Below are 24,987 nucleotides of genomic sequence, written 5' to 3'. Positions count from 1 at the left end.
CACAACACCAGTGCAAGGTTTGTATGGACAGCTCTTGCAAGAATGGCTGAGGAAGGGAGAAATAGTAAAAAAATACTGTTTCCATGACACTGCAAAGAGGGGAGGGGGAAGTGGTTCAAATCTAAATGATCATACCCGCACAGAGGAGGTATTTCCCCCATGAGTGATTGGCTGCCTGGAGGGTCATGCTGAAAACACCATGGCTTTTTAAACAGTGGCTGCCCAGCCCAGCGCTGCAGGATGACACAAGGGCTCGAGCTGCACCCTATGTCACACAGTCCAGGGGACAACACTGCTGGGCACAGGCGCTGAAATTGCCAGGAACGCAAAAAAGGTGAGAAATTCTGAGATGGGTCTGTGCACTCTGTTGGGAAGGATAAGGATTTGACAGGAAGGTCTCACAGATATGTGTGTTTAACTGAAAGAAAGATCTTTAAATGTAGACTCTGAAGAAGGAATAAAAATGATAGCAAGTTTTGATGTAGGGGAAAAGAATTGCTGAACCAGTCTACTGGACAACTAAGAAGGCAATGAGCAAGTGAGTTGGAACGGGGTTTTATGACTCTGAGCAAAGGATAAATCCACCTCAAACAAAAGCTATTTTTACCAAGCAAAAGGATTTTCACAAACAAACAAAAATGCCATGTTGCAAGTAGAGAAAAAAATGTCAGAATTTTCCACTGCAAGAAAACTGAAAAACAACTTCTAGCTTAAACTGTAACATACTCACCTTTTGTGATTGGAAAATAGCAACACGAATATGAAAATGTTAGTAGTTGTGATAGGCTACAGGTAATAGTAAAGGTACTGATTGGTTGTCATGTGTTAAGATGATCTACAATGAAAAGTATATCATGCTTTATAACCAGAACTAGAGGAAGCTTTCAGGCAAACCCACAGCTGTGGTTAAAAAGGCTGGGCTTTTGTCACCCATAAATGACTGCATCATTTGGATAGAATAAACAGCATTTTAAAGAGCCCGTCTGGAGTTCTGCATCCCTCATTTAGGCTCTTACAGCACTCTGATGGTTTCTGCCAGGCTTTGAGAAAAGGAGGACAAACAAAAACAATGGAGGAAAAAAGATCAAAAATTTACTTCCTTTGCTGGACAGAAATTTCTGTAGGAAATTGATGATAATAATTTTCAATATAAGGAAAGCTTCATTCCGGGGATGCTTTTCCCTGTACAAGTGCTCTTGAACTTCTCTAAATGCACCTCTGCAATATAAAAAGTCATTACTCAGAGACCTGGCATTACATAACTTTCTGTCTGTGTTCTGAGACATCTTTGTGGGGTCAGGGTTGTTCTGCCTCAGGAACTACAGGCAGGATTTGCAGGCAGAACCACTGGGAGAATGTTTAATCTGAAGGGAGAAAAAGACCACCTGGACTCAGGCTGCTGCTGTTTGAGGAGAGCTTTCCCTTATTAGTTACACAAGGAAGTAGAATCAAGTCCTGGATGTATCTTGGAGACAGGAATTCAGTCTTTCCAAGGGAATATAATAAATAGATGAGAACAATGAGTGACTTCTGCAGTGTTCTTCTCCACGGTCTGCAGAAGTAAGAGAGGGATTTTGTCACTTTGGTTAGAGCAGAAGGCAAAACTATCGATGTTTTGTCATTTTCCCGTTGCAGCCATTCCTGTTCTGGCAGTCTTGATGCACATACAGCACCTTCCAGTGCCTAAAGGTGCTCCAAGACAGCTGGAGAGGGACTTAGGAGAAGGACCTGGAGTGACAGGGAATTGTTTTAAACTGGAAGACGGTGGATTCGAATTAGATCTTGGGAGGAAATTCTTCCCTGTGAGGGTGGTGAGGCACAGGTTGTCCAGAGGAGATGTGGCTGCCTTATCCCTGCAGGTGTCCAAGGCCAGGTTGGCGGGGATTTGGAGCAACCAGGTCTGTGAAAGGTGTCCCTGGCTGTGGCAGGAGATTGGAACAAGATGAGCTTTAAGATCCCTCCCAACCCAATCCATTCCATGATTCTATGACATGATCAGTGGCACAAAGCCATTTAACGTGGGAAATAATCACCTGTCATTCCCTGAATCCCCACAGAGAGAGATGCACCTGTGGAGGCTGCAGTGGGCTGAGACAGCTGCAAATGTTCACACACTCTTCACATCGAGTGGAAATTTAGTTGCACACAAACCAGGAAGCCACTTAACCACTGGGTCTTCCTGTGCTCTTGCAGCAGAAAAGCAGCACAGAACTTGAGGCTGTTCCTGCAAATTTCTGCAAAAATGATAATTTGTGGTCACCCCTGGAGCAGATTGTGAGGGAGGAACAGTCACAGGGCTGCTCTCCAGAGTCTCCACGTTAGAAGTGCTCAAGGTGCCGTAAGAGCTGAGGATGGGATCATCCAGCTCTGCAGTGCCAGCAGGTCCCTGGTTTCAATCAACCCTAAAGGAAATCATAAAATCCTCAAATAATTTGGGTTGAAATGGACCTTAAAGCTGCTCCAGTCCCATCCCCTGCTATGGGCAGGGACACCTTCCACTAGCCCAGGTTGATCCAAGCCCCATCCAACCTGGCCTTGAAATTCCCTGCACCACACCCTTCTTTTCCCTCTGTCTGTGGGCTTGGGGTGCTGGGGTGGAACAGCAGTGATTCAGTCTGTCACGTTCTGGGGCTTTTGGAAGTCTGACTCCATGTGTGCTGCTGCACCACAAAGAGAGAACAGAGGATTCATGCTGGCTGCATGGTTCAGTGATTCACATCTTCCCAAAAACCCAATATTTTTGTTCCTCTCCTCTTTTTACCTTCTCTGCCTTCCATGTCCAAATTCACAGCTGGTTGGGGGACAGCAGAAGAACCACTGTATTTGTTCTTATCAGACCAAAAAAACATGTTAAACCCATTTTTTTTCACCCCCACCCCCCCAAGATTCTCAATCAGATCTCAGTACCATGGGGAAGGAAACAGTGACCTAACTCAAAGGAATGGTGTGGAAAAGTTATCAGAGCCACAAGTCCCATGGCCTGTGAGGACAAGATAACCTGTGGTTTCTTACATGTGGTTCTTGCAGTTTCTGAGGGAGAAGCTGAGGGCTCTGCCAGACCAAAATGTTTATTTGTTACTGTACATGGGACCCAGGAGAATCACATCAAAAGGCACTTCATTAAAACATAAATAGCTCATCAATATAAGAAACCTACCAGTTGTTCTCTTGGAATCACAGAATTCCAGAGTGGTTTGGGCTGGAAGAGACCTTAAAGATCATCCAGTTCTGCCTAACCCCCTGCAATGGGCAGGGACACCTTGCACTATCCCAGTTTGCTCCAGCCTGGCTTTGGACACCTCCAGGGATGGGGCGGCCACAGTTTCTCTGGGCAATCTGTGCCAGAGCCTCACCACCCTCCCAGGGAAGACTTTATTCCCAATATGCCATCTAAACCCACACCCTGTCAGTGTGAAGCCTTTGCCCTTTGTCCCTTTACTCCAGGATCTTGGTCCCTTCCAAACCATATTATTTGCAGTTCCATTAAATCAAGTTCTAGCTACAAAGCCTTGGCCAAAGCAAGGAACCCCTCTAGAAAAGTCATCCTGGAGTTACCCCCTCTCCCCTCTCTGCTCCCAGGTCTGAATCACCCATTATGAGACCCTCAGCCACAGCAATCCTCCCTCCAACCACAGCCACCCAGGCTCCTGGGACCAACCAGAGCGGGACTGTGGGACTACCAGAGCCGTCCTACGCTGTCCTCAAGTTCATGGAGAGCTTCTGCCTGCTGAGTGCTGCCTGTGGGATGGTGGGGAACGGGCTGGTGCTGTGGTTCCTGGGCTTGCGCATCCGCAGGAACCACTTCAGCGTCTACATCCTGAACCTGGCGGCCGCCGACTTCGGGTACCTGCTGTGCATCGCCGTGGAGACCGTGCAGTACCTGATGCAGTTCAACGTGGGGGTGCAGTTCGGGATATTCCTCTTCCTGGATCTCTTCATGTATGGCACGGGCCTGTACCTGCTGACGGCCATCAGCATTGAGCGCTGCCTGTCCGTGCTGTCCCCCATCTGGTGCCGGACACACCGCCCCAAGCACCTGTCTGCCGTGGTGTCCGGCCTGCTCTGGGCGCTGTCCCTGCTCCTGAACACTCTGGGATATGTTTTGTGCACCGTTCGTCCCTCTCCCAGGGTCTGCCGGCGCCTGCTCATCGCCATCGGGGCCTTGGATTTCCTCATCTGCGCGCCCCTCATGCTGCTCTTCAGCCTCACCCTCTTCCTAAGGGTCAGGTGCAGTTCCCAGCCCTTCCAAACAGGCCGGCTCTTCATCGTCATCATGCTCACCATCCTCCTCTTCCTCATTTTTGCCGTGCCCCTCAGTGTCCTCATCCTCCTGGATTTCCTGGGCCACAAGTTCCTGTATTCCCCAGAGATTGGCTTTGTGCTCTCGTGTGTCAACAGCACCCTCAACCCCGTCATTTACTTCCTGGTGGGAAGCTACAGGGATCGGAAATTCAGGCTCACCCTCAGGCTGGCATTCCAGAGGGCCTTCCAAGACTCAGCGGATGACAGAGATGAGCGGGAAACCCGGGACACGATAACCATGTCCTCCTGAAATCCTGCCTGGAATGTCCTGGCAGAACGGAAGAACTCCAAGGTCCTGGGGAAGGTTCATCTCACCTGACCCTCAGTACCCTCTCTGTAGATATTTTAGCTCATTATTTTATGTCCCCATCTGTGGCACATAAGCAACTGTATTTACCTGACCTGTATTTAGGACACATTAAAAGTTCCTGTTTCTTTCCAGTGACTTTTAAATAATATTCATTTTATTGATGAAGGGCCCTGGGTGCCTTCTCCCTACAGGACTGAAGAACACTCCTCTTTCCAGAGGTGATGGAATCTAAATGTAGCTGTGTGGACAGATGCCTAAGGATGGAGATCAGCCTGTGTGCAATTCCAAACCCTGGATGCCTTTTAAAAGACACATTTGAATTCCAAGGTACCAATCTAGAGCCTGATTTCCAAAGTGTGTCCAGAGGGAGATTTTGATGCCTCTCCTGGCTTGTGAAGGTGGAAAGGATAAAACATCTTGGTGACTGTATTTCATCAAAGAAATCCTGCTGAGGATAAATCCTTGTCATTCATAAACTGATAAAGTCTCAGTGTTGCTTTTCACTCAGATCTCTGAAAATGAGATCGTACCAACAATCCTCCTGTTGGAAGCAGACATAAAATTCCTGGACGGAGAAGTCCTCTTAATTTAGAATTCCCAAGTCTCAGCACGCACACAGCCTTTGTTGCTCACAGAGCCATTCTGGGCTTCCTAATGTGACCATTTCAAAGACTGAAAAGATTCACACACACCAAGACCATTACTTGTATGAACCAGGGAGGTTTCCACACCACAGAGCAGAAAAGGACTCCACTTCCCTCCAACTTTCTTAAAAATTTATTCACTGAGTTTCAACCTCCCTTGTCTTGTATTTCAAATAAATACATGACTGGAGATTATTATTTTATATTATTATATTGCTGCATGTTATTTTAATTTCCTTCAGTCCTTGGCAGAGTCTCTGCATTTATCTACATCATGCACTACGTTGTTATTTCTTCTTTTAAAAGGAGAGATCAGAATCCATGGCTTTTAAATCTCCTTCATCAATAGAAATAAATCAAAGGATGGTGGGAAAAATACAGGAAAAGAACAGGGTAAATAAATAGCATGATTTGCAACAAATTATTCTCTAACCCAAATCCTTTGAGAGGAAAAATGGGATTATTTGTGCTATCAGACTGCGTAACATTTATTCTTTTAACCAAAATGTTTAGAAGAAGTCAGTGTGGGTAATTTTCTTTGAAAAATCTCATTAATTCATGTTCAAAATGTTCTCTTTTTGATATCTCAAATGATTTTATCATTGGGAAAACAAAACATTTTTGTGTCATTAAAAAGACCAGAGGTCACTTTTTTGGTGTTGGTTTGGGTTTTTTTCCCAAAGGCATAAAAAAATCATATTTAAAGTTCTTGTTGTTGTTTTTATCTGTTTTATCAACTGATAAAAACACTCAGAATATAAATTCAGATAAATAATTTTTTTATTTAAGGCACAGGAAGAGCCTTCCTGTCAGTGTCTACTTAAAATGAGAGGAAAGCCAAGTTTATTTTATAACAGCTAATTCCAGGTGGGTTTTGGTATAACACTGCTGTACTAAGGTGAAAAACATTTCCTCCAGTGATTCCAGAGGGAGCAGGACCAGCTCCTGTGTGACTGGCCCAGCTATTTATGGGGATTTAGCACACTAGGGATATCCTTCTTCACATGTCCTGTCCAAGCAAATCCTTTGTCATTCTCAATCTTTATTTTTTGCTCTCCCCCTTGCTTTCTTATATTCATTCATTCGTTCTCTGTTTTTCTCCCATTCATTTTCTTGTTTAGCTTCCTTTTTACTTTCTTGAATTTTCCCTTTCTTTCTATTTATTTTTTCTCTCTCTCTCTGCCTTTCTCCATTTTCCCCTTTCTTTCTCTCTCTCTTTTTTCCTCTCCCTTTTCCTCAAACTGTAGTTTTCAGCCATCTCTTACCTCCTACAGCCCAAATACCACCATCACCAACCCAGCACCCCTCGCTCTGCCCATTTTTTCAATTTTTGCTTCATCAGCAGAGTTTATTCCATATGAAAGGGGCAATGAGGGTCGTTCCAGGGGGAATACAGTCATGGAACCGCACAGCTTGGAATGCCCATGTCTCCATCCTTCTGGCTGTCTCTGAGGTGCCACATCTCTGAGTTCCACATGTCCAGAAGTGCCTCAGAGAGCTGTCACCTCCACCACAGTGTCCCCAGGGCCGTGGCTCCCCTCCTCACTCCCAGCTTTCTCCTCAAACACCCTCCGCAGAGCCACTCTGATGGAGCGCTGGAAGCGGCAACGCCGGCAGCTCCCCACCAGCACGTAAATCACCGGGTTGAGGGTGCAGTCCAGCAATGCCAGCAGCAAGGAGGTGTCTTCTGGGAATAACTCAATGGAATCAGGAAGGGTGAGGAAAATGTCTACAAAGAAAGGGATGCTGAAGGTGAAGAAGAACAGCAGGACATTGAGCAGGATGGCCACAAAGAGCCTCCCTGGCTGCCGCCTCCGGGAGCCACAGCGCAGCCTGAGGAACAGCAACAGGTTGGAAACCAACATCAGGAAGGACAAAATCAGGGAAATCACAAGGACTACATCTGCAAGGACAGTCTCAGAGTCTTCAGTAAAAGTGAGGTAGAGGGAAGAAACAAAAACCCCGGCGAGGGCCCAGAGGGCCCCACTGACGATACCCGAGAGGTGCCGGGGGCGGTGGCAGCGGTACCAGATGGGACACAGGACAGAGAGGCAGCGCTCCACGCTCAGGGCTGCCAGCAGCCCCAGGCTGCTCAGGTCAAACAGGTGGCACAGGAGTTCCACTGCAAACCTAAAATAACTATAGTGATGAATGGAAGGAAACAAAGATGTGCAAAATGCTGCTTCGACCAGAAAAGCCAAAATAAGCAGGAGAAACAGGAGGAGCAGGGAGAAGTCAGCAACAGCCAGATTTAGGATGTAGACAGTGAAAGGGCTCTGCTTTGTGTGGAAGCCCAGGAACCACATGACCACCCCATTCCCTGCCAGCCCACAGAGGGAAATCCCCAGGCACACCCCTGCAAAGGCAATCAGGCTGTAGGGAATGCTCGAGCATTGAGATGTGATGAATTCCTCCCCATCCTGAGATCCATGAAGTGTATCATTCATGGTGGAGTTTGTTGTGCTGTTCTCCTCCATGGTGAATGATCCTGCTCGCGGCAGCTGCCTTCTCCCTTTCCCACCACCTCCTAGGGAGAGATGGGGAACCAGAGGGAAATTAGGGACATCAGCATTCCCAGCGCTTCCCATCTGTCCACATAGCCTCACACCAGCCCCAGGAAGAGCCCCCACCCTTGCAGTGCCCAGGACAGCCTCCCACCCCTCCAGCCCTGCCCCTAGACAGGAGGCATCTCCCACCAGTCCATGACTGGACTCCTACCTCCACTCAGGAGGAGCAGCGCTGTCACAGCAGCACCAGGAGAAAGGATTTGGGGATGGCTGCTGGAAGCACTGGCTGTGCTTCAGCCTCGTCCTTCGTGCCTGAGTGCAGCCCTTGGCCCAGAGATCACATCCCATGGTCAGAGCCTCCTCTCACAATCTCCCCACATCGGTGACAGCTTCCCCTCACATGTCCCAGGGACAGTGATCTTGTCAGGAGGAGGTGGCCATGTCACCCCTTCCTCTCCTCCCCCCCAGTTCTTCATGACGAGTTGCTGATCTGTTTTGATCTCATTAATACAGGCACTCAGACCTCAGAATTTTAAACATCATTTACTGGATCTAAAACAACGAAAATGAGAGGACAGCACAGATAATATGATGTCCCTTCAGGTGCAGGGAATCCTGGGTCAAAACCCTTTTCTGGTGAGGGCAGATCCTCTCCATGGAAGGGGTACTCCACTATGATCTGTTCAGCTATTACAGGGTCTTCTGGACCCCTCAGAATTCCAGACCTCATCAGGTGCCAACAGAGCCCCTGAGCAGCAGCCATGGGGATGAGCACTGTCCTTGTGTCCACTTGCTGTGGGAAATCACCGGTGCCCAGACATGGGACTGCACGAGGGCTTTACCCACAGCCTCTAATCCCATCCTGTCTAATCCAAATCATCAGCTTAATCACCCCTGCTGGGCATGTGTCTCCTCAGAGATTAGCTTTGTGGGGTACATGGTGCTGCCAAAGTGCTCTTATCTCCAAGTGGTTCCTGCCACAAAACCTCAGCCTTTCACAGCACGGGGACTGGAATTTTATTGGTTATTGTCTGCCCCTCTTTCATGTGTTTTCCCTCTCCTTTGGAGTTGTATCCTGTGGTTGTCATCCCCAGGACTGATGGATATGTTAACACACAAGGTCTGTGTGCTCTCCAGGGTGTCCAGCCTGCAGCTTCAGGCTTTGGAGCTAGAGGAAGACTTGAAACAAGGAGACAATTTAGGATTAACATCCATCCATGAGAGGGAGATGGAGAAAGGTGCATCTGCTGGAAGTTTCTCCCAGAAGGAAGTTGGAAGAAGTCCTTGAGCATGAGTTACATGTCACTAGATGCAATGAGCAGCTTGTGCTGTTGCATGTCTGCACATTGGTGATTTCTCACTCCTGAAGGTCTCTGGCTCATCCCTTACCCCTCTGCCATCCTCCATCCCTGGGAGTGATTTATATCCCCTTCTGCATTGATGGATGGACCACCTGTGAAAAGTGAAAGCCAGAAGCCCCTGCATGGCGGGATGACACTGGAGAATGACAGAGGAAGGGGTGACATGGCCACCTCCTCCTGACAAGATCACTGTCCCTGGGACATGTGAGGGGAAGCTGTCACCGATGTGGGGAGATTGTGAGAGGAGGCTCTGACCATGGGATGTGATCTCTGGGCCAAGGGCTGCACTCAGGCACGAAGGACGAGGCTGAAGCACAGCCAGTGGTTCCTGCAGCCATCCCCAAATCCTTTCTCCTGGTGCTGCTGTGACAGCGCTGCTCCTCCTGAGTGGAGGTAGGAGTCCAGTCATGGACTGGTGGGAGATGCCTCCTGTCCAGGGTCAGGGCTGGAGGGGTGGGAGGCTGTCCTGGGCATTGCAGGGGTGGGGCTCTTCCTGGGGCTGGCATGAGGCTGTGTGGACAGATGGGAAGTGCTGGGAATGCTGATGTCCCTAATTTCCCTCTGGTTCCCCATCTCTCCCTAGGAGGTGGTGGGAAAGGGAGAAGGCAGCTGCCGCGAGCAGGATCATTCACCATGGAGGAGAACAGCACAACAAACTCCACCATGAATGATACACTACATGGATCTCAGGATGGGGAGGAATTCATCACATCTGAATGCCCGAGCATTCCCTACAGCCTGATTGCCTTTGCAGGGATGTGCCTGGGGATTTCCCTCTGTGGGCTGGCAGGGAATGGGGTGGTCATGTGGTTCCTGGGCTTCCACACAAAGCAGAGCCCTTTCACTGTCTACATCCTAAATCTGGCTGTTGCTGACTTCTCCCTGCTCCTCCTGTTTCTCCTGCTTATTTTGGCTTTTCTGGTCGAAGCAGCATTTTGCACATCTTTGTTTCCTTTCATTCATCACTATAGTTATTTTGTGTTTGCAGTGGGACTCCTGTGCCACCTGTTTGACCTGAGCAGCCTGGGGCTGCTGGCAGCCCTGAGCACGGAGCGCTGCCTCTCTGTGCTGTGCCCCATCTGGTACCGCTGCCACCGCCCCCGGCACCTCTCGGGTATCGTCAGTGGGGCCCTCTGGGCCCTCGCCGGGGTTTTTGTTTCTTCCCTCTACATCACCTACACCTATACTGAAGACTCTGAGATTGTCCTTGCTGGTGTAGCCCTCACTATCTCCATGGTTTTTTCCCTGATGATGTTGATTTCCAACCTGTTGCTGTTCCTCAAGTTGCGCTGTGGCTCCCGGAGGCGGCAGCCAGGGAAGCTCTTTGTGGCCATCCTGCTCAATGTCCTGCTGTTCTTTGCCTTTGGCATCCCTTTCTGCGTGGAGGTTTTCCTCAATCTCCCTGATTCAGGTGAATTATTCCCAGAAGACCCCTCTTTTTTGCTGGCATTGCTGAATTGCACCCTCAACCCGGTGATTTACGTGCTGGTGGGGAGCTGCCGGCGGCGCCGCTTCCAGCGCTCCATCAGAGTGGCTCTGCGGAGGGTGTTTGAGGAGAAAGCTGGGAGTGAGGAGGGGAGCCACGGCCCTGGGGACACTGTGGTGGAGGTGACATCTCTCTGAGGCACTTCTGGACATGTGGCACCTCAGAGACAGCCAGAAGTACGGGAGCACGTGGCACTGAGATCAGTCGTGTTCCTGTGTTCCCCCTGGAACGACCCTCATTGCCTTGGCCCCAATGAATAAACTCTGATAAACTCTTTTGTTGCTACCCCTAAATCAGATTTGGATTTATTCCTTTTGTTTCTTTTCAACGTGATCACTCTGGCCGCAGGTTTTGTTGAATAAACGACATCCGGGCTTTACTGCAGCGCTTGTCCCTGGTAAACAGTGTCTAAAAATGGTTCATTTCCTTAATTTTTCCTGTTCTAAAGCCTCTGGCTTTTCTGTGGGGATGGCAGGTACCTGTCTCATACCAGAGCTCTTCCTAAGGTTGGTGCCTACAGTGGCTGGAATGAGCCATCTGTTGGCAGTTCAAAGATCTCCTCATTCCTTCTGGGAAGAGTGTCTCTGTGTCAGGTTCCTCTTAGTAACCTTAATCCTGAAATCTTGCCTTTGAATGGGCTCAAATTGCGCCATCTAATTCCACCTATGATTTCTGTTTAAAATTTAATTTTCCCATTTGTATAGCACTATTTATTTGAGTGGTACTTCACCCTCACAAAGCAGTTTCCAAGGGGATACATTCTGTGCATGTGCTGGAGCCCAGGCACACAGCAGAGGGATGATTTAGGATTTCAGCAATGTCGTGTCTTCTGGGAAGAGGTGAATCAATGCTGCTCTCTTGGCTATGACCCTTAGAAAGTTGGAGGTTTGATCTGAGTCATCTTCTACACTCCCTTGGTACTCAGACAGCAGCCTACAGTGAATTCCAAGGAATTCTTGGAAAGCTGAGCTGACATGATTCCTATCCAGGCTTACATGCCTCAGGGATCTGGGATGCTCCTGCTGGAAACTGGCACATGTGTGGCCCTGGGACCAGAAATGTCACCTCTCTTCCCTGCTGACACCGCGTTTGTGTCCCCAGCTATGGAATCTCACATCCCCTCACCAGGACAATCCTTGCAAGTGCAAACACTCCATGATCCATGAACTAAAGGGGCTTCTGGAGAGTTGGAGAGGGACTTTGGACAAGGGCATGGAGTGACAGGACAAGGGGGAATGGCTTCCCACTGCCAGAGGGTGGGTTCAGATTGGATATTGGGAAGAAATCCTTCCCTGTGAGGGTGCTGAGGCCCTGGCACAGCTGTCCCAGAGGGATGGGGTCAGGAATAAAAAAAACACAAGTACTACCAAGTCTGAGGAGGAGGGCTAATAAGGGCTGGAAAGAGGATCACAGCATCCCAAAACGGTCTCCAATAGCTTTCATTGCGTCATTAAGGGAATTGCTGTAATTAATGTGGGCTCTAAGTGCTGATAACCTGGCTGCAAGCAGCTGATTGCTGTCCTTCCCTTGGGCTGTGTGAGCCTCAAACACTAATCTTAGAGAAATTAGGATTTTAGTTAAAAGTTAGAAGAAACTGGGCCTGAGATAGTTACCTGAAACTTAAATAATTGATTGTCTGTCAATTTATGTTTGCTTAGCTGTGCTTCCAATGGGAAAAGATGAAAGTAGTAGTTAGGTCCAAAGAACATAAACAATTGCAACCAGAAACTCATTCTTTGCAAAACTGGAGTTGCCCCAAAAGCCATTTGTATTGTCATTAACAGAAAAGTCGAGAGTTCAGGGCAAGCAAGGCTTGCCTTACTTCCTCCTTTTAGGACCCCTCCCCACAAAAACGACCCCAGACTTAATTCCAGAAACCAACCATGCCTGCTTAATAACCATTCAAGCTAATTACCACAGAAAGCAGGAGATGGGAGGGACTGGTATTATGAATATGTATTTGTTTGAACCTTTTGTCAATAAATAGACTCTGTAACCACCTGTAATTCTGCAGTGTGTATTAGGGGGCTGCTGCCCAGTGCTGAATAAACATACACTTTATAACCTTAAATTGTCAGAGAGTCTTTTGTCCCTCACAGTTGAGTATCGGTATTAGACCAATGCTCATGTTTTGGTAAATCAAGCCTACAGTAGAATTACAAAAATGGGAGTTCTTGACTGAGCCATGCTTTTCTGAGCCCAGGGGAGGCTTTGGCAATGATTCTGGAGCTCTTCCCAGAATGGGAGCTGTGTCTGACAAGCAGTCAGATACTTCATTAGCACTGCCAGCATTTCAGAGCCACCAGCACCATCAGTATCCCTCTGCTGCTGGAGGGACAATGAGTCCTCAGGAAAGAGAAACTAGGAATGGGAGAAACCTGTCAGGAGAGGGAAGGAAGTTGAAGAGTGTGATAGTCTCCTGGGTAGGTGTGTTTCTAATCAGGAGAAAATGAGGAGCCATTCACAAAGATAAAACTACTTGCTTTGTAGGAAAAAAAAAATCAAGATCTATGCTGAGGGGGTGGAGCTCTGAGTACCCAAAATTGTAAAACCACTGGTGACTGCCCAGTGACCCCATCGAGCCTTTGGGAACAACAGCAGGACAGGGCATGGAGAGGAGTCAGCAGGATTGGAATGGGAGCTCTTGGTGATCTGGGCACTTTCTCCTTCATGTTACTGACCTGGGAGGATCCACTTTAGGACATGGATCCCAAAGCAGCAAGAGGTACCAGGAAGCACCGCTGATCTGCACAGACCCCCTGTGCCTGCTGCTGCCCCACAGTGAACAGGTCAGTGCAATGTTTTCCTTCCTCCCTGCCCCACCTTCCTCTCCTCCAGCAGCTGCTCTGTTCCTGCCACCCTCTCCTGGTGACCGCAGTGCCCTCCCCAGGTCCCTCCTCCTCTGCCCTGTGCATCCTGTCTGTATCTTGACATTGAAATTGGCTGAAATAAACTATGTAACATCATGGGAAGCATTTGCAAATAGGAATTTTTTACCAGCACAGAACACAGAGGAGGATCTCTCCCTGATCTCTGTGGGTGGTGAGGCTTTACAACAGGGGATTTATAAGAATTATAACCACACGCCGATGTTAAAAAGTTATTATCTAACATATAAACATCATTTTCCTAGAATTTATTTTCATGTGTCAGTCTCCTGCTGGAAGTACTTTTATGATCTTGGAGGATCATCCAGAGGGGTCTCTGGTGGTGATTTTCACTGAGTGCTGTGATATTAAAGGTGACCCGGCCTTGAACTTTCCCTTTGGCCATGTGCTCTTGGTTCTTACTACAGAACTTCCCCCAAAACCACTGCAGGCCTCTTAATCTTTTTCTCCACTGGCTCCAGCCATGTTTACCATCCTGTGTTGTCCTGCATAGCACGTTGGAGACACTGACAGGTGGAAAAGGAAGCTCAGTGGAGACACTGTTGTGGTCTCAGGTGGAGCGGGGCAGGATCAGGACTGTTGGTGTGGGAAAGAGGGCTCCAGGGACAGTCTGGGGTGTTGGGGGCACTTTTGGAGGGGTCAGAAGATGGTCAGAAGGGAGCTGTAGGGGATCTGGATGACAGCAATCCCAAATCTTCCCACTGGAGGAAAGGCTCAGCAGAGCCTGACCAACCACACTTGGAGTGGAGACGTGGCTGCTTTCTGGGAAACCCGTGGGATATGATGGGATGGGGTGAGGATGGGCAGCGGGATGGGGATGGGGAGCAAGGATGAGGATGGGGATGGGGATGGGGATGGGGATGGGGATGGGTAGGATAGGATAGGATAGGATAGGATAGGATAGGATAGGGAGCATCTCAGTTGTGCTTACTTGGGCCCAGGGCAGGTTTTGGCAATGATCCTGGAGCACTTCCCAGAATGGGAGTTACTTCTGTTGAGCACCCAGCTGCCTGACCAGAACTGCCAGCGCTGCCAGCATTCCAGTGCCACCAGCACCACCAGCATCCCTCTGCTGCTGTAGGGATGATGACCCTTAAGGTAAGAGAAACAAGGAATGGTAGAAACCTGTCAGGAGAGGGAAGGAGTAGGAGAATGGGACATTCTGCAGGGAAGGAATATTTCTCATCAGAAGGAAATGAGGAGCCATTTGCAAAATATTTCATTTGGAGCTTTAGACAAAAGTCACTTCCTCTGTAGCAAAAAAAAAAACCAAACCAACATAAGTATCTCTGAGGAAGTGGAACTCTGACGTCGCCAAAGATGCAATTTCCAAGTCTCCCATGACTCCACTGAGTCTGAGGGCGTAACAGCGGGACAGGGCACAGAGATAGACAGCGGGAAAGCAATGGGGAACTCCTGGTGATCTGGGAACTTTCTCCTTCATGTTACTGACCTGGGAGGAGCCGCTTTAGGACATGGATCCCAAAGGAGCAAGAGGTACCAGGAAGCACCGCTGATCTGCACAGACCCCCTGTGCCTGCTGCTGCCCCACAGTGAACAGGTCAGTGCAATGTTTTCCTTCCTCCCTGCCCCACCTTCCTCTCCTCCAGCAGCTGCTCTGTTCCTGCCACCCTCTTCTGGTGACCGCAGTGCCCTCCCCAGTTCCCCCCTGTGCCCTGTGCTTCCCTTCCACATCCCCTGAAGAACATCCCAACCCTCCCATTTCCCACTCTCACCCCACAATTTCCACCACCCTCCTCTCCTGCACATCTCACTCCTCCCCACTGAATCCTTCCCACTGCAGGGAGCTGCTGAGGAGCTGCATGGTCCATCCCTGGATTCTCCAAGCATTGACTCCCATCCACTCTGACCACAGCCAGGGACCACATCCCACTGCCTGCCCAGTGTGCAACCATGGAGGTGACCACCGTGTCCCCATCTCCTGCCTCACCCACTGAAGGGGACGATCTCTGTGAGACAGATGTCACCAACGTGGCCATACACAGTGTGACACTGCTCATCTGCCTCTGTGGGCTGTTTGGGAACGGGGCTGTCATCTGCCTCTACAGCCTGAAAGCGCGTAACGCTATCATCTTTGGCCTGGCTTTCATCGAGTTCCTCTTCCTTCTCTTCACGGTGCCCTCCACCGTTCTTTTCCTGGTGGAGGACGTGTCCTGCACACCTATCATGCCCCTGACATATATGAACTTCCTTTTCCAGCTGTCAGCGCTCTCCTACTTCTGGGGGCTGTACAGGATGACACGCAGCAGCATTGTGGTCAATATGTACAAATTCTGCAAACTCTACTGCGGCTTTAAACTTCCTCTGCGTCTGTGGTGGGCAGTGGACAGTGTCCAATTCTGGGCCTTCTTTGCTCTCTTCACTCTCATTCCCACGCTGACTTCCCTGTGCCCATCACACCAGCAGGAGCACTGCTGGGCAGCTCTCATCTCCGTGTGCGCCGTCATCCTGCTCCTCTTTGTTGCTCCCGTGGTCATTTCCATCACAATCAACATCATCAATGCCAAGTGTGGCTCCCAGCAGCAGCAACACAAGACACGAGACAATGTTATCTTCATCATTGTGCTCTTCACTCTCCTCCTCGTGCTCTGCAATTTCCTGCAGCAGCTCGGTTACATCCCTGTGCCCACCCAGGTTGTTTTCCTGCTCAACTGCATCAACAGCAGCATCAAACCCTTCATCTACTTCGTGGCAGGGAGGTGCTGGAGTCCCTGCTCCATGGAGTCCCTCCGGCTCTCCCTCCACAGGGTCTTTGAGGAGGAGGAAGAAAACCCTGCTGACAGCGATGATGCCAACACAGACACACTGATCTGAGCCTGTTGATCCCTTCCACTGCTCTGCTGAAGGACCTTGGCACAGCTTTCCTTGAGTCACCTGATGAATAAATATCCACAGCATCACCCTCCCTGTGCTGGTGCACTCCTGCAGGAGAAGGGAGCAGGGGCATTGCCAGGGGCAATGTAGGAGGGATGCTTTGCCATGGAGCACATTGGAGCATGGCTTTCCTCCTCCCTGCCCTGTCCACATGGCTCCAGGCAGTGCAGCTGGGCTCAGTGCTGTTCCCCAGCTCTATTCCCCATGGAATGACCCTCATTGCCTGGGCCCCAGGGAATGAACTCCATCTCCTTTGGCTACCCAGATGAGTTTCTTGGTGTTTTGAGGGATCTCCTGCCTGCAAAGAATGAGACACCTTAAGGCCTGGGGACACACCCAGCACGGGATGGCAGTGATTTCCCAAATCCCTGCAGGGCTGGTGCCTCTGGATGGCAGGAGAGGGGCTGGGATCACACGGAGCCTCCTTCCCCTTCTGTCCAGCAGAGCCAGCCCTGCATTCCCAGCTGATGGGAAGAGACACCAGGTAGGGCTGCAGAGCTGGGCAGGGACAGCAACATTCCCTTGTACTTTCAATGGGAATTTGTCACATTTTTTAATTCTGCAATTAAATCCTTCTGAGTAAAGTGCAGGGTCGATGCACCCTTGTGCCAGTGACCAAAAAGAGATTTCACTATGGAAATTCACATCACCAGATGCTTGGACCATTTAATGGCACAGATATTGGGGGGTTATGCTACTGTTTTGCAGAATGGGGCCATCCTCTCTTGTCCAAGAAAGCCCTTGACCACCTCCGTCCTGAACCTGGCCACCCTCAGGAGGAGCTGATGCTACCCCTACATCAGAATTTGGTTTATTTCTTTTCTGTTTGTTTCCAATGTGATAAATCTGACCTAAGAATTTGTTGAATAAACAACATCCAAGCTTCTCTGCAGAGTTTGTCCCTGGTGAACAATGTCCAAAATGGCTCATTTCCTTATTTTATCCCATTCTAAAGATCCTGGCTTGTCTCTGAGGAGGGCAGGTACCTGTCTCATACCAGAGCTCTTCCTACAGCAGTGCCTGCAATGGTTGGGATGATGTTGGCAGTGCCACGATCTCCTCATTCCTCCTGGGACAGACCTGGGCAGCAGCCACATCTCTTACCCAGGGGGAAGTTGTCCCTCCTTTTCCACTGCCTTAAATCCAGGGGAAACCAAGGTGCCACAGCTTCTGGAAAGGGAAGGGAGAGTGAAAGCCGTGGGTGGTGAGTCAGGCTTTGGAGACACAAGAGACACATTAGAGCAAACATGTTGAAAACATTTATTAACAGTGTTGTTTATAGTTAGCAGAAGAGGAAGACTTTGACATCTGAGAGGGTTTTTTCTTCCTGTGTCCTGTTTTCCTGTCCACCGGAAAGCAGAAATGTTCCACAGTACAACATCTTGTTGAGGAAAGAATAACTCACCCAGGGAGTTTGAAATACAGGTGTCTGTCAGGGAAAGCAGGACCTGCCCTTGAAATGGAGAAAACAAATCCTATCCCTCTGAATTTGTACAGTTTGGAAATTAAGATGCCTTTCAGGCAGAGACATGGGGATAGGAATAACAGCTAGAATATATAACAAGGGCAACAAAACAACTATGGAGTTAACAACAAACAGAACTGGAACCTAGTTCCAGTCCTCTCGGCCACGGGCGCTTTCCCGTGGTGCAGTTACTGTCACAGCTGGCAGTGAGCACTGTCAGGCTCCTGATGGGAGGTGTGATGATCCCTGAGAGACAGCAACTGCCCTCTACCTTCCTATACCTGCTTCTAATCTCTGGATTTCCCCCCACTTCCCCCTCCCTCTGAGAGAAACTCCCAAGAAACCAGGGATGTTCCCCCTCCACCTGTCTCAAGGACCTCGCCATCTGTAGTTTTTAGCATGTCAATGGGAAAAAACTCCATAGGCAAAGAGGGAAGGAAAAACTAACCCCAATTTTTTTCCAATACTAACATGTTACATTAAATTTAAACTTTAAAATCATATACATACATGCAATACCTTAATTATATACATATATACATGCAGATACTGATACAGATACAGTCATGGGTAGTTTACCCCAAAACAAGGTTTCTCTGAAGTATGTATTGGTTTTTTAAATTCTTTTGCATCACCCACCAGGTACAACCTGGTCCCAGAGTGAAGACAACCACAAGGTGGGATTGTCTTTGCTGGAGGCAGATTTAATTCAAACACGTTTTTAGCATTCTTTTTATGTCATATCATATGCTTTATATTTATATCATACTATTGGAACTTTATTTGTATTTGGTGTTTCTAAGGGGCTAGATTGGGTAAGGCCTACTTGGTTAGTGGAACCTCAGGTGTTCACTGTTCACGTGGTCTTTGGTAAATTAATCTCCCAGTTTTTGATTGTCCCCCTGCCCAGTGCCTTCAAGGTGGTTTTAAGCAGGCCATTGCACCGTTCAACTTTCCCAGCTGCTGGTGCATGATCAGGAATGTGATACTTTATGACATGTTCCTGTAAGAGACAATCCAAAGTTTCCCTGATCTGCCTCACAACCGAAAATTTTTGAAGTTGGACCATACTTAATTAGGAAAACTGGCCAACAACAAATATTGCTTAATCTGGCATGGTCTCTTAAACAAGTCAAATTGTCATTGCAAAACAATGTCTCAGAAGTTCAGCCAGCTTGTTCACCTTTTCTGCAAGCCTCTTTTGAGGGGTGGACAAGCTGGTTGTGAAAGCAGGATCCTTTTAAGAAATGAACAGCAAGACACATAACCGGTGTTGTGGGAACAGGATTGGGAATTTTGAGTAGTATTGATTCAGAGTATTAATGAATAAATTGGCTACCACAACTGCAGATTTAACCAAATTACAGCAACCACTGCAGTCATCCTTAACAGCCTTGGGAACCCAACAGTGGTTGTTATCAAACATATTACCAAATTGGGAAATTGGGAAATGACCACAAATTGATAGTTGGTGCACTCAGTGCTACATAAAATAACATCTCTTTAGCTCTCAGCTGTATCCAGGCTCAATTGTGGATGCAGTCAGTTGCTGCCTCAATTATAAGAGAAGGCAAGGACGGCACTTTTCCTGCTAAAATTCAGAGAATAATCTGGGATAGTGCCACTGATTTTGAAAGAGAATTCCAATCCTGGCAGAACTTAGTAAACTTCACCCACAACCCCAGCACAAACTTGGCCTTTGTACCATTGATATGCAATGCTTCAGTGCATTCAATATTCTCTCTTATTGCATTAGGGCTGAATCATAGTGGAGCTGTTCTCTGTCCTTTAGATCATAGAGAATGGGCCTGTCAAATTGGTGAGAAGTGGCAAACTCTTAATTTGGAAACTTGCATTGTCTGGGAACAACAAGGGTTTATCTGTGAAAGTAATGCAATCAGAGCTCAAGGTATTTGTTTAGACACAGAACAGAATGATTGTAACTTTGAAATTCATCCAAATGAGATTCCTGAAACAGTACTGGTGTATATAGGCAATGGGTGTGCCTGCTTAAGAACTGCTTGTGATAGTTTTCATAGAAGATTTAGTAGTGAGTACTAAAAATCATTCAAATCTTTGTGTCTGTAACTTTACTAAAATTGCAGAATGTGATTTTTCTTTTGAAGCCCCAGTTACCTCTCATCACCTTCTACAGTCCAATTACACACTGATCCCCCCGCTATTGACCGCTCCCATTGGGATGAGCCTCTCTCTGGTAAAGCAATTGTTCCTTCACCAAGAATTATTTGAAATTTTGGAAAAGATCAAGAAAAATGGACAAAGAAACCTTAATAACTGTTCATCACAATGTGAAAGAAATACATCATGTTCTGGAAAGAGTAAAGAGATGCCAAACACAGGTGGTGGGATACTCTTTTTAGGTGGTCACCCACTGCTACAGGTGTCCTGAACAAATTGTGTCATCCCATCATTGTTCTCTTCACTTTGGTTTTGATTGGCTTTGTTTTATCAGCAATCCTCTACATCATGAATTGGAGAATGATTAAACAGTTAACACATTTGACATCTATATTGAATATACACAAATCGGTCACTGTTGACACCTCTAAGGTTATTGACACAAGACGAGTCATGTGATTTGAAATAAGATAAAACATGGTATTGATTAAAATTGCTTATTTTAATTGTGCTGTATTTTGAATTGAAATTGTTTATTTTCTTTGCAACCAGAAATTGAATGTATATTTTAATTGAAAATTATTTTCCTACTTTTCTATTCTGTTTGACTTTCTGTCTCTCTTTTCCAGCATATGCTACCAACTCGGACGAGTCCTGAAGACTTTGCAACAGCACTACGAAGGAGCGCTCCTGACAACAATCGTGAGTCACAGGGTGGTGTAAGGGTTGGTCCAAACTTTCCCTGATGTACCTCACGACTGTCCAAGATCAGAGACTAAGACCCCAAGGACCCCACATTGGGCAGGAGTCCTGGCCTGGCCGAGGTGGATGCTCGCCAAGGGACTGGTCACAGCTGTGCCTGCCATGGTACGCGGCTGTCGAACAGGCCGTAGCTGGGAGCGCCGTGTTTCTGCACCTGCTCCTCAGAGCAACGGGACTCTGCACACAACAGTCCATAAATCTCCTCACCTTTTGGACAAAGGCCCTCGCCTAGGAAAAAGACTATAAACAGATGACTTTCTGAAGAGACTTTTGAGATCTCCCCATGGATGGAAGACACATCTACGGGCTGAAGACCTCAAGATGTGGTCCCATCTGTTGGTAGCTATTCTCCATCCCCCTCTTTCTCTCTCTCTTTACTTTGTTTCCTTTATATCTCTCCCCTCTATAGCAAAAACTGGGAAGTGGGCACTCAATAAAGTGCATTGCTGTTTGGTGCTAAATAAAATTTGAGTCCCTTGCTGTTTGTCTTTTGCACCCTGAGGTCAAACAAACCATCACGAGTCCTGCTCAGGTTGAGCGGATTGTGACACGGGAGGGAAGGTGACTTCCCTCCGGATTGCCGTGGCTGTGGGGAGGGGAGGGGCAAGTGCCTCCCCTCCAGGTTGTTGTGGGACCAGGGGGACGATGCCTCCCCTGCTGGTCCCCATGGTGGGAAGAGATGAAGCCCTTCCAGGTCCCCAGGCGGGGGAGAGTGGTCACCAGTTCCCACGGGTGTGGGGGTGGGAGGGGTGGTTGCCCACTGGTTCCCATGGGGCAGGTGACAAGGGGGGTGTCCCCACTGCCAGCCCCTGCATGGGAAGGGGCAGCCCACCTCCCAGCCCCCATGGGGGTCCCTGGGGATCAGGAACCCAGGGGTCAGAACCAGGTACCAGAAGCCTTACTCTCAATTGTTCCTGTCATATATTCTGGTAGGAGAAATGAAACAGAAGTGATCAGCCTTTCTCATACCAAAATAAAAAGGAAATTTGTAAGACCCAAATGGAATTTGGCTGAGACAGTGAGATCTTTAAAGGGATGATGCAGCTACCTTAAACTCACATGAGTTGGTCCTGGACAACCTCCAAGACCTTTTCTGGTGTCTCTTAACTCCCTCAGAATTTGTTCTGTGGGAAAGCACGTGGAAAAGATCTCTGAAGGGACTCCCAGTGGAGCTTCAAAAAGCTCCGAGGGAGAGGATGATGCTGATGGGAATGATATCACTTTGAACATTTATGTGGTGAAGGGGACATTACTAGTCCCGAGAACCAAACTCAGGTGCTAACAAAATTTGTTCTAAAGACGATCTGTAGAGTTGCAGAAAAGACTTTTAACCAGTTACCAATAGTCAAAACCAAGGGTAGTTTTATTAATATTAAACAGTATGCCTCAGAGAATTTCTTGCAGTTTGTTGACCATCTTTGAAGGCATATTGAGAGGCAAGTCAAAGATCCAGTGGCACAGGCAGTGTTAATTAAGGAAGTGGCTCAGAGGAATGCCAGCAAAGCCTGCTGCAGGGTAATCCCAGGATTGCCCATTGACCCTGCACCTACACTAGCACAGATGACAGAGGCCAAGAAAGCAGAGCTGTTCTGTGCACCAGAGAAGAATCTGGGACTGCCAAACCCAGAGACTGTGGCAGCTGTAACATCAGGAGTGAACAGGAACTGATGTCACCAGAGCAGCTTCAACAGGTCATCTGCATCAGTGCAAGAAGCCAGGACAGTTTGCCAGAGACTGTCCTCAGAGCCAGCAGCAGCAGAAGAAAAAACAGAAAGAAGGAGCAACCAACAAACACAAAAACTGAAACCAGAGTGCACACCTGCATCTAACATAAATACGTGCCATGATATAAATACAGCGGACTCTGCAGTGGTGAAAGCCTCCCTCTTAACAGAAAAGAGGGACAAAGGGAAGCAGGGTTCGGGACAGCTGGAAAATAAAAATGACAAATGTTTAACAAAGTTTGGCAGCCTCATGGGTGTTTCAGGCTCGTGATTACCAAAGCCTTTCATTTCAGGTCTGCTGATTGAACAATCCTTGGAATTGACCTGCCAGAAAACTCACTGGACATGACAATAAACTACACGGAATTGGACAGTGAGTATTTTGTTATTTGGGACACCGCACACACACCCCTGGATATTGAGGTGGCTCCCATGACCATCAAGGGAGGCACAACTCACCTCATTCTCCTGGTGCGCTGCCCTCAGCCACCCTTCAATTTGGCCAAGGGGCAAATCCTCGCCCAGACCATTCCCATTGCAGTGGAGGTCCCAGTAGATGGAAAATCACCTGAAGTCTACTGGGCAGAAGTGGTTGGTGAGGACAAACTCTCTTTGGCATGCAACCTCACCCGTGGATCAGATCATCTCCACGTGGAAGGGTTGCTTGAAATGGGGGCAGATGTGACGATCATACCCAAGAGGATGTGGCCGTTGCATTGGGAGTTGCATCTCGTGGCTGGCAAAATCCAAGGTGTAGGAGGGATCAAAATGGAAGAGATCTCAAAAAGCATTGTGCAAATGGAAGGGCTGGATGGAAAATTGGCCATCCGTTTGTCACCAACTACAAGTGCCCCCTATGGGGGAGAGACACCATGTCCCAGCGGGGAGTCGAATTAGTTATCCATGAAACTCCCCAGGATTTTTAGAGACAGCCACTGTAGAGCGCCCTACCCACAAGTTAATGTGGCTGGATGACACCCCAGTTTGGGTAGGACAATGGCCATTGAGTAAGGAGAAGCTTAAGGCGCTCAAGGAGCTTGTGGAGGAGCAATTGCAAAGGGCCACATAGAAGAGATTTGCTAGGCAAAATTGCAGAAGGGAATCATAAAGCAGACTCCCTTGCTCCCCAGTCAAAAAAGCAGGCCCCCCAGACACCTTCCAACAGGCAAACCTGAGCCACCAGCAATACCATCAGAATGTGCCAGGTCTGATCCATCACTTCCAGCTTACATGGAGTCAGACTCAAGCCTTGTCTACCTGTCCCAGCTGCCAGCTCCACGCCATGCCATCGCTGGGTATTGGGGTTAACCTCCAAGGCCTTGGCAGCTGTGAGCTATGGCAGACAGTCATCACACACATTCCCAGTTTTGGTCGTCTCAAATATGTTCATGTAAGCATTGATATGCAGTTTATGCCTCTGACCACGCAGGAGAAAGGGTTGTGCACGCCAAACAATACCTGGTGCAAGCCTTTTCAGTGCTGGGGATCCCTAGGGAAATCAGGACCGATAATAGCCCAGTGTATACAGCCAAGAAATTCCTAGAGTTCATCCAGCAGTGGGGAGTGGAACATAAAACTGGCCTCCCCCACTCCCCCACAGGCCAAGCTGTGATTGAGCATGCCCATCACATGCTCAAACAGGTCCTGGCTAGACAGAGTAGTTCAACAGTGTGGATGTCACCACCACAAAAGCTCTGCAAAGCCACGTTTACGATTAATTTTATAAATTGTTCGTTTGAAAATATGAGTCCTCTGGTGGTACATCACTTTAAGAGCAGTGATCAGTTTAAGTTGCCTCAGCATCTGCTTGTCTAAATCAAGGACCCAGAAACTTGGGAAACAAAGGGCCCTTATGAACTTGTTACCTGGGGGCCTGGCTAAGGGTGTGTATGCACCCCCCCAGGCCCTCAATAGGTACCCCAAACGTGGGTAAAATCTTTAATCCTCAACAATCCAGCTCCAGCAGAAGAAGATGAGAAACAAGTAGCCATGGCTTCAAAAAGATGCTGCCAGAAAGAGGAGAGAAAACCTACCTAAGATCTGGTCACCTTCTGGCAGACTCACAGAACCTTTAATATGCTTTAAAAATGTTTGTTTTTCTTTTCAGAAAAAACCTACCACCCACTCAACCTCACAATGAACCCCTTCAAAGTTGTCATCCTGTTTGCACTGAGCAGCCTGCCAACTGCCTGGATCATCCCTCAGCCACGCCAAAACATCTGGGTGACCCTGGCACAGATGCTCCAACAGGAAAACATATGCCTGTCCACTGCAGCAGCAAGAGACCCTATGTCCACCTGCCAGGTAGGGATCCCATTGCAGGCTGCAGAACATCCAGCCAGCTTTGACACACATATGCCCAACCAAATTCCCGACTCACACAGCATCCGACCACACAAAAATTGTTGGCAGTGAGCTGTAATGATTAAGAACCCCGTAGAGGAGAGGCTGCCAAATTTGCCCAAAGCAGCTCAGGAACCCCAAGAATTAGAGCTAGTGGGTTC

The 24,987-nt window shown here is 48.2% G+C and overlaps 4 protein-coding genes across 6 annotated transcripts; 3 read left to right on the top strand and 1 right to left on the bottom strand.

Moving 5' to 3' along the window:
• The first annotated feature begins 253 nt into the window (after nt 1-253).
• Nucleotides 254-4,584, top strand: LOC116998146 (proto-oncogene Mas-like). Its single transcript, XM_033063591.1, has 2 exons — nt 254-334; nt 3,580-4,584. The coding sequence occupies exon 2, from the start codon at nt 3,596-3,598 to the stop codon at nt 4,550-4,552; it is 957 nt and encodes a 318-aa protein (XP_032919482.1). The 5' UTR covers nt 254-334; nt 3,580-3,595; the 3' UTR covers nt 4,553-4,584.
• Nucleotides 4,585-6,746: 2,162 nt separating this feature from the next.
• On the bottom strand, nt 6,747-7,733 carry LOC116997733 (mas-related G-protein coupled receptor member H-like). The gene has a single exon (XM_042779410.1). It carries the CDS (start codon nt 7,731-7,733, stop codon nt 6,747-6,749), a length of 987 nt encoding a protein of 328 aa, XP_042635344.1.
• Nucleotides 7,734-9,757: 2,024 nt separating this feature from the next.
• LOC116997732 (mas-related G-protein coupled receptor member H-like) lies at nt 9,758-10,747 on the top strand. Its single transcript, XM_042779409.1, has one exon. The coding sequence runs from the start codon at nt 9,758-9,760 to the stop codon at nt 10,745-10,747; it is 990 nt and encodes a 329-aa protein (XP_042635343.1).
• A 2,419-nt stretch (nt 10,748-13,166) lies between these two features.
• LOC116997832 (mas-related G-protein coupled receptor member H-like) lies at nt 13,167-16,477 on the top strand. Of its 3 annotated transcripts, XM_033062957.1 has the most exons (3): nt 13,167-13,399; nt 14,971-15,059; nt 15,375-16,477. In XM_033062957.1, exon 3 carries the CDS (start codon nt 15,413-15,415, stop codon nt 16,331-16,333), a length of 921 nt encoding a protein of 306 aa, XP_032918848.1. In that variant the 5' UTR covers nt 13,167-13,399; nt 14,971-15,059; nt 15,375-15,412; the 3' UTR covers nt 16,334-16,477. The 3 variants fall into 3 exon arrangements, 1 of the variants encoding a protein (XP_032918848.1); XR_004418251.1 differs by lacking the exon at nt 13,167-13,399 and having other exon boundaries at nt 14,932-15,059; nt 16,215-16,263; XR_004418250.1 differs by lacking the exons at nt 13,167-13,399; nt 15,375-16,477 and adding an exon at nt 15,303-15,352 and having other exon boundaries at nt 14,932-15,059.
• The last annotated feature ends 8,510 nt before the right edge of the window (nt 16,478-24,987 follow it).

This window comes from Catharus ustulatus, chromosome 6 (assembly GCF_009819885.2).
Source record: "Catharus ustulatus isolate bCatUst1 chromosome 6, bCatUst1.pri.v2, whole genome shotgun sequence".
In the NCBI taxonomy this organism is placed as follows: Eukaryota; Metazoa; Chordata; class Aves; order Passeriformes; family Turdidae; genus Catharus; species Catharus ustulatus.
This window is presented reverse-complemented; position numbering and strand designations above follow the sequence as displayed.